Here is a 15,734-nt window from a genome sequence, read left to right on the forward strand (position 1 = left end):
TGTACCTGAAATAAGGCTGGAGAGTGATTAAACAATGCACATCCTAGAAGGTGTGTTTGAACCACGCTGGACCACATTCAAAAACTTGACTGGTCAAAGGTTTACATTTGTTTGCCCGGGATACACGGGTTCCTGAACTCTTCCACTTTGCAGTAACACCACTTACAGCTGGAGGGAGGAAATTTCATGAAGTGACTTGTTGCAATAGTGGCATCCTATTACAGAACAACGCTCCAATTCAACGGACTCTTTGCAACAGCCCATTCTTTCACAATTGTGTGTAAAGTCAGACAGCATGTCTGGGCGCTTTTATACACCTGTGTCAATGGGACTGAAAACACCTGAATTCAAAGATTAAGACTCCAGTATTTTTTGCTCATACAGTGTTTCGTTATAGAAACATCACACATGTTAACCAAACCCGGAGGGCACCAGAGCTACATTCCCAGATTGGTCGGATGACTGTGGGAGAGATCGACCCCCGCTGTGTCATGCAGAAAAAGCAAATGAGCCTTTAGCCTTTGTGGTTGTTTCCTACTCACATGCAGCCATGTTTTCTTGCCGGCAAAGCAGAGCCCTCTGTAATGAGTTACCGTGCATTGATGCAATAAAAGTTTAAGGCAGAGTTTAATTGACACATCTATTTCCTGCTCCTAAAAAACCAGCTAACCTCAATGTAACCTCTAGATAAAGTCAGAATGCGAGCCATTCAGCCAAAACACTGTTTAAGTAAAGCGAGTGTTTGCCTGTAGAGGTGGTGCATATGGTCTGAGTGTGGGGCAAGGGGCCTAAATGTGAGGGCTGCCTTTTTGTGTTCTAAGGATCAGAGAGCAGGGGATGCTCCCTCTTCAGAGCAGCAACCTATCCCCTAAACATTTTTTTATCATGATGCCAGCAAAAAAGCATGTATTGACTGTGGGAAAGAAAACGACAGTATTCCCACACAACAGTAGATTTAAACCAAAGCTAGGAATCAGCATTTTAAACAAGCCTACAAGAGGGGACTAATCTCCATCGGAGGAGCTCTGACGCTGGGAAAAACTAAAATAGAACAGGTTCACATAGCAGGGGGAAGAACTCTGTGTTCTCACACTCGGTTATACCGAAGAAAAGAGAGAGGAAGAGGCTGTGTGTGTATGTTTGTGTGGGCATCAGCGTGTCCGTGTGTGGAGTTTCAGAGAGAAAAGGTGATGAATGGCTTCATTAAAACAGCATTAGGAGAGGTGTGAACCCGAATGGCGAGTGCCAAAGTGCCGCGATTGCTCTGTTCCAACACACAGACACTTGTCACAATACTGAAATTCTCTCCTTGGTACCTGTAAAACTCATCCACCCCCTATTAATACTACTACCGATTTACAGTGTTTGATCTTAATGCAGGTTTAAAACACAACCTCAGGCTTTAATAATTTTCCTGCTTAAAAAAACTGATGGGAAGAGGGAGCCAGAGGGAGATGAGGAAACAGCAGTAACACCGTGCAGAAAGAGAGCAATGAAAAGAGGGAATAAAGGCAGCAGATGAGAGAAAACACAAAGCACAAGGATGCAAAGCAAGAGAAAAAAACCCCTGAAAGGACTGAGGTCTGAAGGTTCAAAATGGAACCAGCGTGTGTGTATGTGTATAGGAGTAACCTGATTAACCAGACCCTACAGGCTAGGCAAATCTACATTATTCTTTCACATTTTCCCTCAGCTCCTCACAAACCTAGAAAAATGGGGGCAATTCAGTAACCCTAGCAACCAACTCTGCCTACGTGCTGAGAAAAGCTGCTGATGGAGGGGGAAGGAGAGGCAAGAGATATGGAGATGGGGAGTGAAAAGGCTAATAAGTGTGCATACTAGACACACACGCTTATTGAGGTAAGCAGATGGATCTTACAGTCTAGTGGGGTTTCTTCACTTTTTTTCTTCACAATCCTTTGCTATTCAGCCCTCCTCATGCAGATCCCTCCTCCTCTTCTTTCACCTAATTCTCCTTCTTCCCAGCCCTGCTCCTTTTCCCCCCTCCACGGTTAGAACCCTTGCTTTTTTCTTCTCCTGCTCTCTGGTCAGTATGAGAGCTGTTCAAACACAACCTGTTTCCTCTAGCATCCCTTGGGAGTGTTATCCAACCTTCTACTGTTGTGTTTTCTCTCCTTTCTTTCTGCCTCCCTCCTATTTATTTACAGCTGGATCTCTCCCCCCCAATTGATTGTTTTATAGAGGATATGAGTGGGCTTTGTCTTTTGCGTGCTCAGCTTTATATAGATCCCTCTGTTCTTAAAGATGTTCTCACACACACACACACACACATCCTCTCTCTCTCTCTCAGCTGGTTGTGAGTCAGTGTCCGGTAGTGAGGCTCATGCACGCACAGTCCGTGTGCTGTAATCATAAAGGGATGATTATAGGTTTAAGCTGCCATAGGAGGTGTGTTGAAAATTGAAAATTTCATCACTGCTGACAAACATCATGAGAAAGAGCAAGGAGAGCAAAATAATTTAAAGGGGTGGGGGGGGGGGGGGTGGGGGGGTAAACATTTGCCTTTGGGACTGGTAGTTTTCACAGTGGTCTTGTGAAACTTGTGAAAACTGGAAGTACAATTTGGAAAAAAATGTGTGTGTGTGTTGGGGGGGCTGTTATTGACTGCTCTGCTGGTGCCATGTGTGGCAGATAAAGAAAGTAAACCTGCAAAGAGGCACCCAAACAGAGGTCAATACCTCAAAGGTGCTTGGGTAACATGCACATTCACACTGGCTGATGTGATTCTACAAACATCTGTAATCAAGAACTTGGTTTGACTCGATTTTGGTCTTTTATGCAAAAATGAACAATTACTTGGATTAACTTGGGCTCTGGGGAACATGTCTCGCCTTTTTCCTCTAGATTTTGATTATTTAGAGACAAAAAACCCTGCAAAAAGGCCAGGGTATACCCTGCCTTTTGCCCTATGACAGGTGGCAAAGGTTTCAGCCTCTACATGACCTTGAATTGGTTAAGTGAAAGAAAATGGACAGATGGGTGGATGGAGAGCAAATAATAAAAAAAAAAACCTTTAGCAAACTGATAAATACTGAAAAGAGCCTTTTGCTTCAGAGCGTGTACACAAGCAAACATTCTGACCCACAGTAATCATTGTTTGAATGTCAAGATGTTGCATCCTGGTTGAAAAATAATTACAAAATGAAATGTTGTTCTGGCTCCTGTTTACTGAATCTCCTTCATCATGGTCCTTCCTGGGCATTCTCGTTAGGAAAAGCTTGCTTATCTGAGGCTTGTTTTTTATTTTGCTTTTATAAAATTAAACAAAAAAGACAAATGATAAGATATATAACTTTTCTTGCTTTGCAAAGTGGAATTGTACCTGTAGCTTTATCATTGCTATCATACCTCAGGGGTTAGATTGTTTACAGAGGAATGATTATGCGATGTTGCACCGTTTCAGGTCTGTACAAATAAGCTCATCATGAAATAGTTGTGTTTAAATATGTCTTTTTGTGACTGTGTTTTGTTTTGTTTTTTAAAGAAATGTTAGGAACTTATTCCAGCTTAGGCACCACTACCAGCAGCACATCTGTAGAAAAGAGGAAGCAGATATTTGCGGAAATCTTTTATTGCAACTAATACATGCCAGCTGTTTTATTCTAAGGTAACCATCTACTCCATATCTCTGGTTTAAAAAAGACAGATTTATGTCATTACTGGTTTGTAATGAAGTATGATTCGACACCGATTGCATATCTAGTAATTTCAGTATCAGCCACAATCGAGCGCTTCCATCTGGTTATTTTATCTACAGAAAGTTTATCTGTTGAGTTTCTTGGAAATATATGATACAGCAATAAAAAAAACAAAGCAGATCAATATTTAAAAAAAAAAGGATTTGAAACGTATTGCCTGCACATGCACAAACATAGGCAAGTAGTAACTTCTCCAACACAACACTGTTCAGCTTCATCAGCTTACAAAAACCAACTGTCTGGGTGGAATGCTACAGTTGAAATTATGCAAAAACAAAATCTACAGCAGGTAACAACAAAGTCTGCAAGGCTTCATCTGTGTGTGTGTGTATGTGTGTGTGTGTTCTGCATGAACAAATAGCTTCCACATGTTTCAAAATGTCACAAACGAGGCAACATATTGACCAGACAAACAAATTAAGTTCAGGTGCACCCAAACACACACATGCAAACACACATGCACATGCACACACACACAAGCAGCTCTTCAAATAAAAAAAGCAGAGGCACCTGAAAAGAGGGAGGGAAGATTTCAGCCAATCACAGCATGCCTCAGCACTGTTGGCCTTGTATAGGGGTATCAGCCAAACTGTCGGGAGTAGCCAACCAGGGCAAACACAACATCTGTTACCCAATCCTTGCATCTGGAACATCTGGCAGTAGTGAACAGCAGTCATCTAGATGACTAGATGACCTCTGTCCTTACCCACTTGGCCCCTCTAACAGCTATTTTATTTCTTGTGTTTATCATTCACTTTAAAGCACCGTACATGTCATCAACTCTCTGTCACAGACATTAATGAGCTGTCACATCTTAGATCTGCTACTGCACCAGGTAAGAAACAGACATTCCTCTTTTATCTCTCAGCACTCGGCTGCGTCGTTGGTGAGACATCTCGGTCCACATCGCAACAAAACACTCACTTACTAGTGATCTGTGTTTACATTTGTGTGTGTCTGCACTGAAGGAGGCCAGATCAGCACTTACAGAGTTAGTCAATTTAATGCTGTGTGTTTTCTCTCAGGTGCAGCAGGAGCATCACGGTAAATTGTCATACTGAATAGTGAAGAATGGGGAAGCAGACAAGCAAACAGGAACAGAAAATCAATGCGATTTTTCAGCCACGTTATGTCTGCCGCTGACATGGCACAAGACGACTGCTACTGCGCACTGTCCCACACACAGAACTGAAAGGACAGTGGGACACCTGGTTTGGAACACATTGTTCTATTGTGACTTTGCAAAGAGAACTGAGGAGATATATGTGTATATATATATATATATATATATAAACTTGTTTTTAAAAATCTTTCTCTCTGTTCTTTTATATGATGAAAGGCAAATACGGTAACTGCAGGGAAAACGACCCTCACGCATGAATCGCGGTCACAGCATGTGTGTGTGTGCATGAAAGACATTTGTTTCCTTTGCCCAAACACAAAGCCATGGGTCCAAACAGGAAGCTTCACACACTCCTGTATGATCCCTGTGTGTCCCGGCCTCCGAAACCTAAGTTGCACACAAACATCCTTCCTGAGTGATTATTTTAAGCTCTGTCAGCATTTTTAGTCAGCTTACAATACAACATTCAAATCCAAGGCCCCCCTCCTCTGCCCCATTATACCAACACACACTGATAAATAAACACACACACACAAAAACACTGACACAGGATACGCCAAATAATGGCAGAGACTTGTGTGACTGACTCACGGTTGATAATTGCACCACTAAGTCAATGCAGTCAAGCTCTAGTTAGCCAGAACACACATATGAAGCTTTTCCTCGTCCTCACAACCACACACCCACAAACAGGGCCTGTGCTGCAAACAAGTTCAACACAACCAGGATATCTTTTCATCATCTGACTTAACTAAACTTAACTACAGTCATGCCAAATGGTCAAATGACACTGGTTATAAGGTCAATGAGTAAACCCAGGTTTTCAGAATCTAGGAATGAGGAGCCAAAAGAAGAGCAAACTATAATCCTAAACAAATATGAGGAAAACAGCATCAAAAACCACAGACTGAGTTAATAGATTATTGCTATCACTTCCCTGGCATTAAGCAACAGGTTATAATTTTGTTTACTGTTAAACTGATATGACACCTAGACATGTTCTTGTAGCACATAATAACCATTTCAGACTCAGTTTATCAACTGAAATAACAGATATGAGGAAGAAAACATTATTTAAAACCATAAGTAGGCTTTAACTATCTTTTATAAAGTCCAGTAGCCTAAAGAACTTGGAACTCTCCATTTTCCACTTGCCATGCCACAAAATAAATGTGACATATAGAACAATTAAATGTTTGAAATGTTGGATTCCCAGCAAGTTCATACCATTTAAGACCTGATGTTCCTGCAGTACAGCCAAAAGGTGGAGACATTCGCTAAAAGGCCTACGGTGTCTTACTATGGTTTGCAAGACCTTCAACTAAACTTGACTGGTCAGTAAGCAGTAGTTAAGAGCTTAACCCTGATTCCTGGTTCATAGTACAAACCATTTGGTATGAAAGCCATTGCAAAAGTGGGTCAGTGTTTCAAGTGTCGTTTCACTTTTCCTTCTGCCCCTTAATGTCGATAAAGACAAAACAGAGATCTCCACACTGTCCCTGCACCTTCTCTTCAAATAAACATCACTCAACAACAATGGAGTCGCAAAGAGAAATACAGGCCAAGCACAGAACCTCACATAAAACAAAGACAGAGAGCCACAGTCATGCAGACAAAACCTCTTGCTGTGACACCACCTTTCCTATTGTGTGCTAGTGAAAGCAGCCATTTATCCTAAATCATATGTTTCTCTGGCAACCGTAAACACGCAGTTTATATGTACACGTAGACAGACACACATCACACTTGCAGAGATGACTGAGCTTATTAGCCTGCTAGGAAAAGTAAGTAAAGTAAGGATACTGTTTCTTTAAATGGGTCTCTCAGTATTTACTCTAAAACTCAGCAACAGTTATTCAGTTTGACGTCAAATTGAATGGCCACTCGTACACTTTTTGTATTTTTTTTCAGCAGACCACAAAAACACCACGGCCAATCAAAATTGATCAGTGGCAACAAAGGCAGATAGTTATTAACATTCCCAGATGTGTAAAACACCAACAGCTGCTTAAGGGCTGAGCCAAAATGCATTTGAAAAATGAAACATCTGTTAAAAGACTCGGCACACCTTAATTTTCCACTGAAATATTTCTTGCTCCTGATATTAAAGGCTGCCACTGGAATAAAGGAAGTTGCTCTGTAGTGTTTGGTCAACACACATTTACAGGCTTTCACCCTAACCCTCGTTTACCTGCCTGCAAACACGTGTGGATTTTTAAAATTACAATAGAAAGATCTACTTAAAGTGCTGGTGAATAGTCACAGCTTTTTTTATTTGGTTCCCAAAAAACTCAATACTCTGAAGTCATAACCTCTCTATCCCTCTGCAAATATGTCGTATTTTCTCTTCCTCTTTCTCCATTTCTGATTCTCTTTCTGTCTGTCTTTTACTTCTCAGCACATCTGTCTGTGTGTGTGTGTGCCTCTCTTCAGGCACTTATATACACACACACACCCTCTTCCAAACCAAGTAGGAAAATTCCTTTCATCAGCCAGAATCCAATATTAGAATATCAGGACTCTGTCTGTGTGAAATAACAAAGACAAAGAGATGACAGCATTCGAGCGCCGGTGTGCATTTAAAACCTTATTCAGGTACCCTGTCAACAGATGAGGTGACCACGTCCACTGACATCGCCGTGCCTGTGGTATCGAGTCACAACATCATTTTTTGGTAATCAAAAGAATACAGAGGATTACAAATCATAATGTCAAATACAAGTATTTTCCATCTGTAAAAGTCAAACAGTCACCAGTTACTGTGTGTATTTTAAGCTTTAAAACACTGAGCCATATAAAGGGGACAAATAATCTCAAAATCTCACCAGAGCTTTTGAGGATTTTTCATCTTTTTCTGCCCAATACTGCCTAATGTTGCATGGAATACTAAAACTACATAACACGTGGATACCGTCTCTATTTCCACCAAGTAACAACTGTGCTAGAACACAGTATGATGGCACAGATGATTATTGTATGTATGTATGTATGTATGACAATACTGCAGAAGTGTGACCAGTCTGTAGACACAATAAACCACAGGCCACAAACACAAATTTATAGTAGCTAATAAGCCAGAATAATCAGCAGAAATCCATTCACCGTGTGCTTGACAAACACTGTCAAGCACACTCATCAGTGAGAGCGTGAGCATTCATGCCTCTCCCTCTCTTGCTGCAGAGCTTCATGAATGTCATCTGGGGAGGATTTAAATCCATTTCCCCCATGATGCTGCAGTGCATGGCTGCGACATGTAAAGTCTATCCCTTATGCCTGATAATAGCAGAGTCATGCAGGTACGCATGAGCCCTTCTTGGCTAGCAGGACTGAAATTTGTAGAGCGGATCTAGCGAAGATTTGGGAAACAAGACAGACACGCGTTAGCAAACACAGAGAGAAAAAGAGTGAGAGCTGCCTGATGCTTTCTACAAGAGAGTCTTTAGCAGCAGCGCACAGGATAATGACAGGCTGTAGTGAAGGCATGCTGTTGGGAATGTCACAGAAGAGACAGCATCTCGATGCATCTCTACACACACACACCCCTCAAATAGATATGAGGATGCACAGATTTACCCTATAATCAGTTCATTCTAGATAGGCTGGGGAGCAGTGAGGTAAGTGACAGGAGGAATCAATGCAGAGGGTCGCTGGGCAAACATTAAGTCCACAGTCTGACAAACCCAGCAGACAGTGCCCACAAAACAGCACAGACAGAAAGTCTTTACACATGCCGCAGGGCATAAACAGCAGTCTAAAAGGACACAGAGACAATGGCGCTAATGCCACTGTGGTGCCAGGTAAAGTTTTCAAATGAAGCAAAGAAGGAAGAAATGGTTAACTGTGAGCCAGGTTACCCTGAATTACTCTGGTGTTTTGTTCAGATGCCAGAAATACCTGTTTTAGTGCATCGCCAAATCAAACCTCTGCCAGGATTTGTTGCAGATTTAGTGTCAGAAAAATAAAATAAAGAATATTGAAAGGAAAGGTTTGAGAGGTCTAAAATAAACCTCAGTTCAACTGCTCAAATAAACAATAGCTTATGGATGACTAGCTTCAATGACCTGAGGTTCCATAAACTTGTTAAATCTATGCCAACGGGGACATCAAAGGTGTGTTTTGTCTGCTTTCCGTTGCTCCACACCTCACTGAGACACTTGACGAGCGCTCTTCCTTGTGTTTGCCACTCATATGTGCATTGACACCAGTAATTCCAGTTTAACAACCTTGTGATCTCCGATAACGCTTCAAAAGTATTTTGTTCCTTACTGACTATCAAGCTTTGTCAAAGAACGCCATGGGGAATTTCTTCGGCAGAAGAGGAGTGCTGAGAGGTGCCAGTAAAGAGGCGAGGGCGTGAAGTGGGCTGGTGTCTTCTCTTCGAAATGAAAATAAGAATCAAGCAGTCGTGGTGGTGGTGTTGGGGGATAAGCCAAGCAGTGGCCCATCTTATCTAGTCATCTGGCACTGCAGTAACAGTGCAAACATGCTGTAACACCCACTCCCCTTCCTGGTACCTCTGAGCCTGTTCCTTCCCTCTCCAGCCTCAAGTACATACCACACAACCCCTCACCCCCCAAGATCTGATAAGCACACACTGTCACTCTGAGTGACAGTGGGTGCTGGATCCAGTGTGACTGCCTGATGACAGGAAAAAAAAATCAACACACAACAATCAGCTAGCGACTAGTTAACAACTCAAACGATCCTTCCTAACAGCTGCAATCTGCTCTCCCAGCCCTCTCGTGTCCTTGATCACCGGCAGAAGCTGCACCGATGAACTGCGATCGATGAACAAGCCAGGGCACAAATCGATCATTTAATTGTAGTCTGCATTTAACGCATGAGCGAGCGGTGCCGGTGCACAGCAGCAGCACAGACACGCAGGAGACACAGAAGGGGAAAGAAAACGCCCTGCCTTGTGCAGTGTCGAAACCTCAGCCCTGTGGGTCCTCTACGCAAACATACACACATCACCTTAACGTATGTTTTGATAGGAGGCCGCGGTGAGACCACATCTGGACGACACCTCTAATTTGTGAGCGTTTCCTTTCGCCTTTTGTTGACCATCGGCGCGTTGCCTTAAAGGAGAGCGATCACACGCTTGGGGGCACGCTGATCATCATGTACCATTTATGATTGCCATTATTTATACACACAAAAAGTGATCCGCCACGTCTGCACAATCACAACCTTCTTGAATGGTTGGTGAAATGCAAAGGCAAGTCTGTCCTTTACGCCTGATAGGATAGGGTAGGATAGGAGAGGTGAGGGTAACAGAAAAAAATGGGATGCATTACGCCAAGTCAGATCAAACACAGCACGCAGTAAAGTAAGCACAGATTTAACGCTAAATCTCTCCGGGTTGTGCTGCATGAAAACATCTGAGGGGCTTTGAAAAGTTTTACCTTTAACTTGAGTCTCATATTCGGCCACGATCTCCTTGTCCTTTCGGAATTTCGCTGGAGACGTCATGGCTGAGTTTGGAGATCAACCACTTGTCCTCGCAGTAAAGTCAAATTTCTCTTAATAATTCAACAAATCAGCCGTAGATGGAAGGATTGTCAATCTGGAGCCGGTTTTTCAAAAAAGGAAAAAAGAAACAAAACAGCCAAAATGAGATATTTACAGCTCTTCAGTGTTCCCGTGGATAAGTATTGTCTCCCTGCCTCTGCTCACTCAGGGCGCATTGTGAGTTTGGCGCTGCTGCTGCTGTGTGCTCCTTCCCGACGCCGCGCCTCACCGCCTCCTCAAGAGTAATGGTGCCAACAGCTTCATGAGAAAGGAGAGTCATTCCCTTTACGAAAAAAACCCGATTAACTTCTTACTCAGCACTTTGGAAATTTTTTTCTTTTGTTACTTGCCCCGAGCGAATCTCGATGTCACTGCTGCCCGTGTGCTTGTCTAAACTAAAGTGCTGCCCTCTCTTCCACCACCCACCTCCTGAAGTGCGAAAGAGGAAACCAAGTGGAGAGATGGAGGGGCTGGCTGCTGGTCAGCCCCCAGTGCGCAGGACAGGCATGGATGCACACATTCACGAGTACATACAACTACATCTGCTACAGCAAGCCTTTAGCTTGCATGCTGCAGGACCGACGGCTATTTATTTGCCTAGGTGAGCTTAGTTTAAATGTGTTGGTAGAGGAACACCTATTTAGGAGCAGGTCACTGCGAATGTGGCTGAAGTAAGAGAGCCTCGTGCTTTATTTAGCTATGAACATTAGCGTAAATGGATATAAATTCTAACCCTTAAACTGTAACACGCTAGTTGTGAATACATACATACATTCCTTCATAAATTCAGCTTTTATAAGAACAGAATACCTGTATACATATATTAAAATGCATTCCATCTTCAGCCTATTACTACGTCAACTTTCTTTTTCTTTTACACTGACTAAACTACGACCCCGCCTCATACCTACCACTTCACCACGATTGGTCAAACGGTCACACGTGAACGACATTCAAGTCCACCAATCAGCTTTTTTCAGAATTTTGAATCAGGGTTCGTCAACTTGAATTTTTACCCAATCGCATTCAGAATCCGTAATGAATCTGACCAATAGCGTTGGTTACTATAAAGTGTATATCCAATCAAAATAGCGTATGGGGTCTTTTAAAGATAGTTTAAGGAAGTCCCGTTAAATACCAGGAAGTTGTAAACAAAGCTGACAGCTATTTAGTTAGCTGTTAAGTACATGAATGGATGCCCAGTAAGCCGTGAAAACAGGCCAGTTGTTCATCGATATCGTGGATTAATTAACAGTACAGCTTGTTTTATACATATAGAGCGGGTTTCGCGAGAATATATATATATATATCCCTCCGTATGTTCGTTTCACAAGCTAACGTTAGCTGCCTTCCGTTTTATCGTTAGGGAAAGGCTAACATTTGCACAAGGACATTGGAGCTAGCGTTGACGCTTGCAAAGTTGATTTACAGCTATATTAAACCGAAGTGAACGGTTGGTGAGAATTCTCAGTGTCTGGTTCTTTTTTCCCTTTCTGCGTTTGCTGTCCGGAGGCAGAAAGAACGTGAAAAAAAGGGCGAAGTCCGCATTTAGCAAAACAACAATGTCTACTTCAAACGCTAATTTTAAAAACAAGTGTGTGACCCAGGTGAACTGCATATTTTGTGACAGCCTGCTCTGCACGAGAGGCATGAAGGCAGTGCTACTTGCAGACACCGAGGTCGAGCTGTTTTCCACTGACATACCTCCCAATAGGTAAGAGCTAATTTTCTTAGTAGTGCTGCTAGTTTTTGTTTATGTCGGTTTCCAAGGCAAGTGACAAAACTGTGGCAAAGTGATGTCTGTCTGCTTAACCAATGCTCTGGCCAAGCTGCCGTTATAATTGATAGGGTTTGTTGTTTGACAATATAAAATGAGTGTGTGTGTTGCTGTGTTTTTTTTTGTCCTTTAATGGGTGTGTTTGTGTCTCCTTGCACGGACCCTCCCCGCAGAACTGTTGACTTTGTGGCCAGCTGCTACTCCACTGAAAGCTGTAAATGCAAACTGAGAGACATCGCATGTCTCAAATGGTATATATTATATTATATTATTCCTTTTCGTCTTTGCAGTGTTTACTTTGGAAACATAATCTGTTGATATTCATAAAAAGGACACCAAACAGGCAGTTGCATATGTACACATATCTGTACAAATTGTCGGGCCTGTCAACTGTAAGTTTATATGCTGATTATTTTATTTTTGAGCCTGTTGCTATACTAAAAATTAGGTAGAGCTTGAAAAGCCACATTACAATTTATACACTTTAGCACAAGTGATCAAATGATACCGGAAAATACTTGTTTTTACTTAAAAATGTCAGTTAAATAAATATTAAAGCCATTGCCAGTTATGTCTGCACATATTAATTTTAAATCATATTTACAGCACAGCACAGTAAACAGTGAACCTTTATAGAGTTTCATTTGTGTTCATGGGCTTTTGTTATTGTACACAGGGCAAACACAAACATGTGTTAGATAATGGAAACTCACTAGTAGTGTTGGCACTTTTCAGAAGTGCCCCCAGCAAATAGCTGACTCACGTTTCTTCTTTATCCTCGCTCCCTCCCTGTTTTAGTGGAAATGTTGTGGGCTATCATGTTGTAGCCCCCTGCAAACCCTGCCTGCTCTCCTGTAACAACGGCCACTTCTGGATGTTCAATAGCGATGCTGTTTCTACTCTCAACAGACTGGATTCAACGGGTCAGTATAAACTCACCTTTGATAAAACTGAAATGCTATGCAATTGCATAGTCCATGAGATGTGTACATAAGACTTCATAAGTCCCCTTCACATGTGCCTGCAGGCCTTAATCTGCTCCTTTGGGGAGATCTTCCCGAGCTAGATGACAGCGAGAATGAAGAATCAGAAAGCCCATCAGAGGAGGAGTGTATTAGGTAGAGTGGGATATGGACAATGTGAGAGACCTGGAGTGCCAGCTTTTGAGAGGTGGAGATTTAAAAAAAAAAAAAAAAAAGTGTATAATCCATGCTGGGATGAGACAAAAGAAGAGGAACCAAAAGGGTAAATGAACACCCAGTTACATGGGACCAGCAATCCTGCTGTACTACTCTGTGTGGGCTGAAAGATTAAACCATTGTTCACTTATGACCCTACCTGGGAAAAAAAGTGGTGTCACAGCAGGTGTTTTCCCACTATAAGCTGGCAGAGAACACCTGCCTTGACATTAGTGATTTGGTGTGTGGCTGTAAATACTGGAAGGTTTAAACCCAAAGAGAGCGGTACAGGGGAAGCTTTTGGTGCTCGTAATTGAGTGTTTTAATTACCCTTTAACCTGTGACCATGCCTTTCCTGATCACTTTTCACTGTTAAAAGCACAGACACACACATTCACACATTCTTTTCAGTCTTTCTCTCATTTTTGTAAATTTGTGTGCTATTATTTTAACAAAAAAAACCCAAAAAAACCCCATGCAGCTGAATTAAATTGAAAATAACAGACAGCTAGACTCCATAATCTAGTGTGTTCTGCTTTTCAGAGCTCATTGTTTTGATCAGCCTTATGAAAAGTTGGGTGTGGTGTGATTAATTAATGGTACATACCAGTGAATGCTGTGCTTTTTCACACCATTAACACCATCAGATTTTTCTGGGTAGGAGGTCTGAAATTTACCTATATCCTTTTTTTTTAATAGCACTTATCTTTATGTTGAATGTGCTGTAATAAGTAAAACTTCTATTAACGGTAATGTTTTAATCTCTGGAGGCCTTTTCAGATATGGGACATTAAAATGTTAAAGTGACAGCATTCTGTTCTTCAGACATGGGTGACTTTTACGTTCATGTTCCTCGAGGTTTTATTAAGATATACTAAGGGAACTGACAAAGAGACAAACGTGTGTTTGTAATATTTTGAGTGATATGTCGAATTATTGGCAGCAGCTATTGATGCGTAAAGAAAAAAAAGCTTTCTTATGAATTAAGAATGGCAAAAAAGCATCATACAAGAATATTTCTGTCTTATTGGGATCAACTCGTGAGATACTCAACTCGCACAGATGCAGCAGAGGCATGCATTCAGATTTACGCCATGTCGAATGTGACACAAATTTTTTTCTACCCGGAAAAATTACTGTCACGACTTTTGCTTAAAAGTTATCGGAGTGCTCATTCAGACACAAAGCTAACATGCTCAGATGCTGTCAAATTAATGAAAAGGCGCTAACTGAAACTTTGAGTTCTTTTTGAATCCCTCATATTGAAGAAATAGCACAATTACAGAGTGATGTATCTATTTATGTTCCTTGGTCGTAAAGGGCATATTTAATTTAGGTTACCTTACAATCTGCTCTTCTGTCATTGGTGGATTTTGAGATGCTGAAATAGTGTTTGCTACACTTGTGATAGCAGCATTTAAGTGTTTAACACCCAGCTGAGTCTGACTGTAGCAGTGTTCCTTACTAACTTACTAACCTATGAATGGGTTGTGCTTTCACACAAGCCTGTGGAGCAGCTGAGTGGAGTATTCACCCAGAGCTCAAACAATAAATAGCTCAATATAAACAAACGCTTACATTTGTGACAATTTAAAAAAGGATGCCGATCATGAAGCAAGATCGTGAAAACATGAGCTCAAATGGGTGCGAGCGTCCTAGCTCTGTTTCTGTTGCACAACTGTTCACTTTTTATGTAGCAGCATACCTGTAGCAACTGAGGAGGTGGAAAAAGTGAACTCCAAAGAATCACGGGACATATCAGTGTTTAACTTACAGGTTGCCTCCTAGTCTAGAAAGATAATTACTTCATGTGGCGCCTGATTTATAGAAAAGCCTTTGACTTTTTTTGTGAGCTGTTTGAAATGATGCTTAAACCAGTGCTACAAAGCTCCCAAAATTGAATATTTTAGCCTTACTGAAATGAACCTCTGTTAAACTGTAACCTCTGGGCTGTTGCTGTATAGTAACCTGTCATCACTGAGTGACCAGGCCATTTACTCAGCAAGCTACAAAATCCTCCATTCACAACAGACTCAACGCAAAGCCTCTTTTTCGCAGTGCCATCCTTAAGCTCTTGTTATTGTTTCACTGCTGTGCCCTGCTAATACTATGATCCTGTCTTAAAGTAACAATGTTTCTGTGGATGATTGACAACTTCCTGTGTTGCCGGTGAACATTATTTTTAAAAAAGAAAAAGGAAAAAATGAGCAAATGTTGAATGTCCCACTTTTTAGGTGAAGGAAGAGGAGAAGAAAGGAAGCAGCTTTTTTAAATGTTTAACTGGCCTGTTTGTCTATGCTATAGCCTTTAGTTGTGGAAATACACCCATAAACGAGGAAACTTTTCTGTATTTTCCACATCTATCACCGTTTAAAAATTATAACTGACAGTCTGTCACACTTTCACACCAAATACTGTCTGTGTGG

General features: G+C 41.6%; 2 protein-coding genes across 2 annotated transcripts in view; one reads left to right on the forward strand and one right to left on the reverse strand.

The window, feature by feature from the left end:
- srgap2 (SLIT-ROBO Rho GTPase activating protein 2) overlaps nucleotides 1-10,918 on the reverse strand; it is a 53,667-nt gene extending 42,749 nt beyond the window's left edge. Inside the window, exon 1 of the mRNA XM_040029233.1 lies at nucleotides 10,248-10,918. Within this exon, the coding sequence (XP_039885167.1) occupies nucleotides 10,248-10,314 (67 nt within the window). The 5' untranslated portion in view covers nucleotides 10,315-10,918. The remainder of the gene's footprint in view (nucleotides 1-10,247) is intronic.
- Nucleotides 10,919-11,478: 560 nt separating this feature from the next.
- Nucleotides 11,479-15,491, forward strand: fam72a (family with sequence similarity 72 member A). The gene is made up of 4 exons (XM_040029369.1): nucleotides 11,479-12,067; nucleotides 12,304-12,381; nucleotides 12,929-13,053; nucleotides 13,158-15,491. The coding sequence occupies exons 1-4, from the start codon at nucleotides 11,916-11,918 to the stop codon at nucleotides 13,250-13,252; spliced, it is 450 nt and encodes a 149-aa protein (XP_039885303.1). The 5' UTR covers nucleotides 11,479-11,915; the 3' UTR covers nucleotides 13,253-15,491.
- The last annotated feature ends 243 nt before the right edge of the window (nucleotides 15,492-15,734 follow it).

Source organism: Simochromis diagramma, unplaced genomic scaffold, assembly GCF_900408965.1.
Source record: "Simochromis diagramma unplaced genomic scaffold, fSimDia1.1 OVJJ01000483.1, whole genome shotgun sequence".
In the NCBI taxonomy this organism is placed as follows: domain Eukaryota; kingdom Metazoa; phylum Chordata; class Actinopteri; order Cichliformes; family Cichlidae; genus Simochromis; species Simochromis diagramma.

Bases quoted from the DNA above. Each gene is read 5' to 3' on its own strand.
- fam72a (XM_040029369.1), top strand. From the start codon at position 11,916: ATGTCTACTTCAAACGCTAATTTTAAAAACAAGTGTGTGACCCAGGTG. The intron at 12,068-12,303 runs GTAAGAGCTAAT...CCCTCCCCGCAG, and splicing joins ACTGACATACCTCCCAATAG to AACTGTTGACTTTGTGGCCA. The intron at 13,054-13,157 runs GTCAGTATAAAC...ATGTGCCTGCAG, and splicing joins CAACAGACTGGATTCAACGG to GCCTTAATCTGCTCCTTTGG.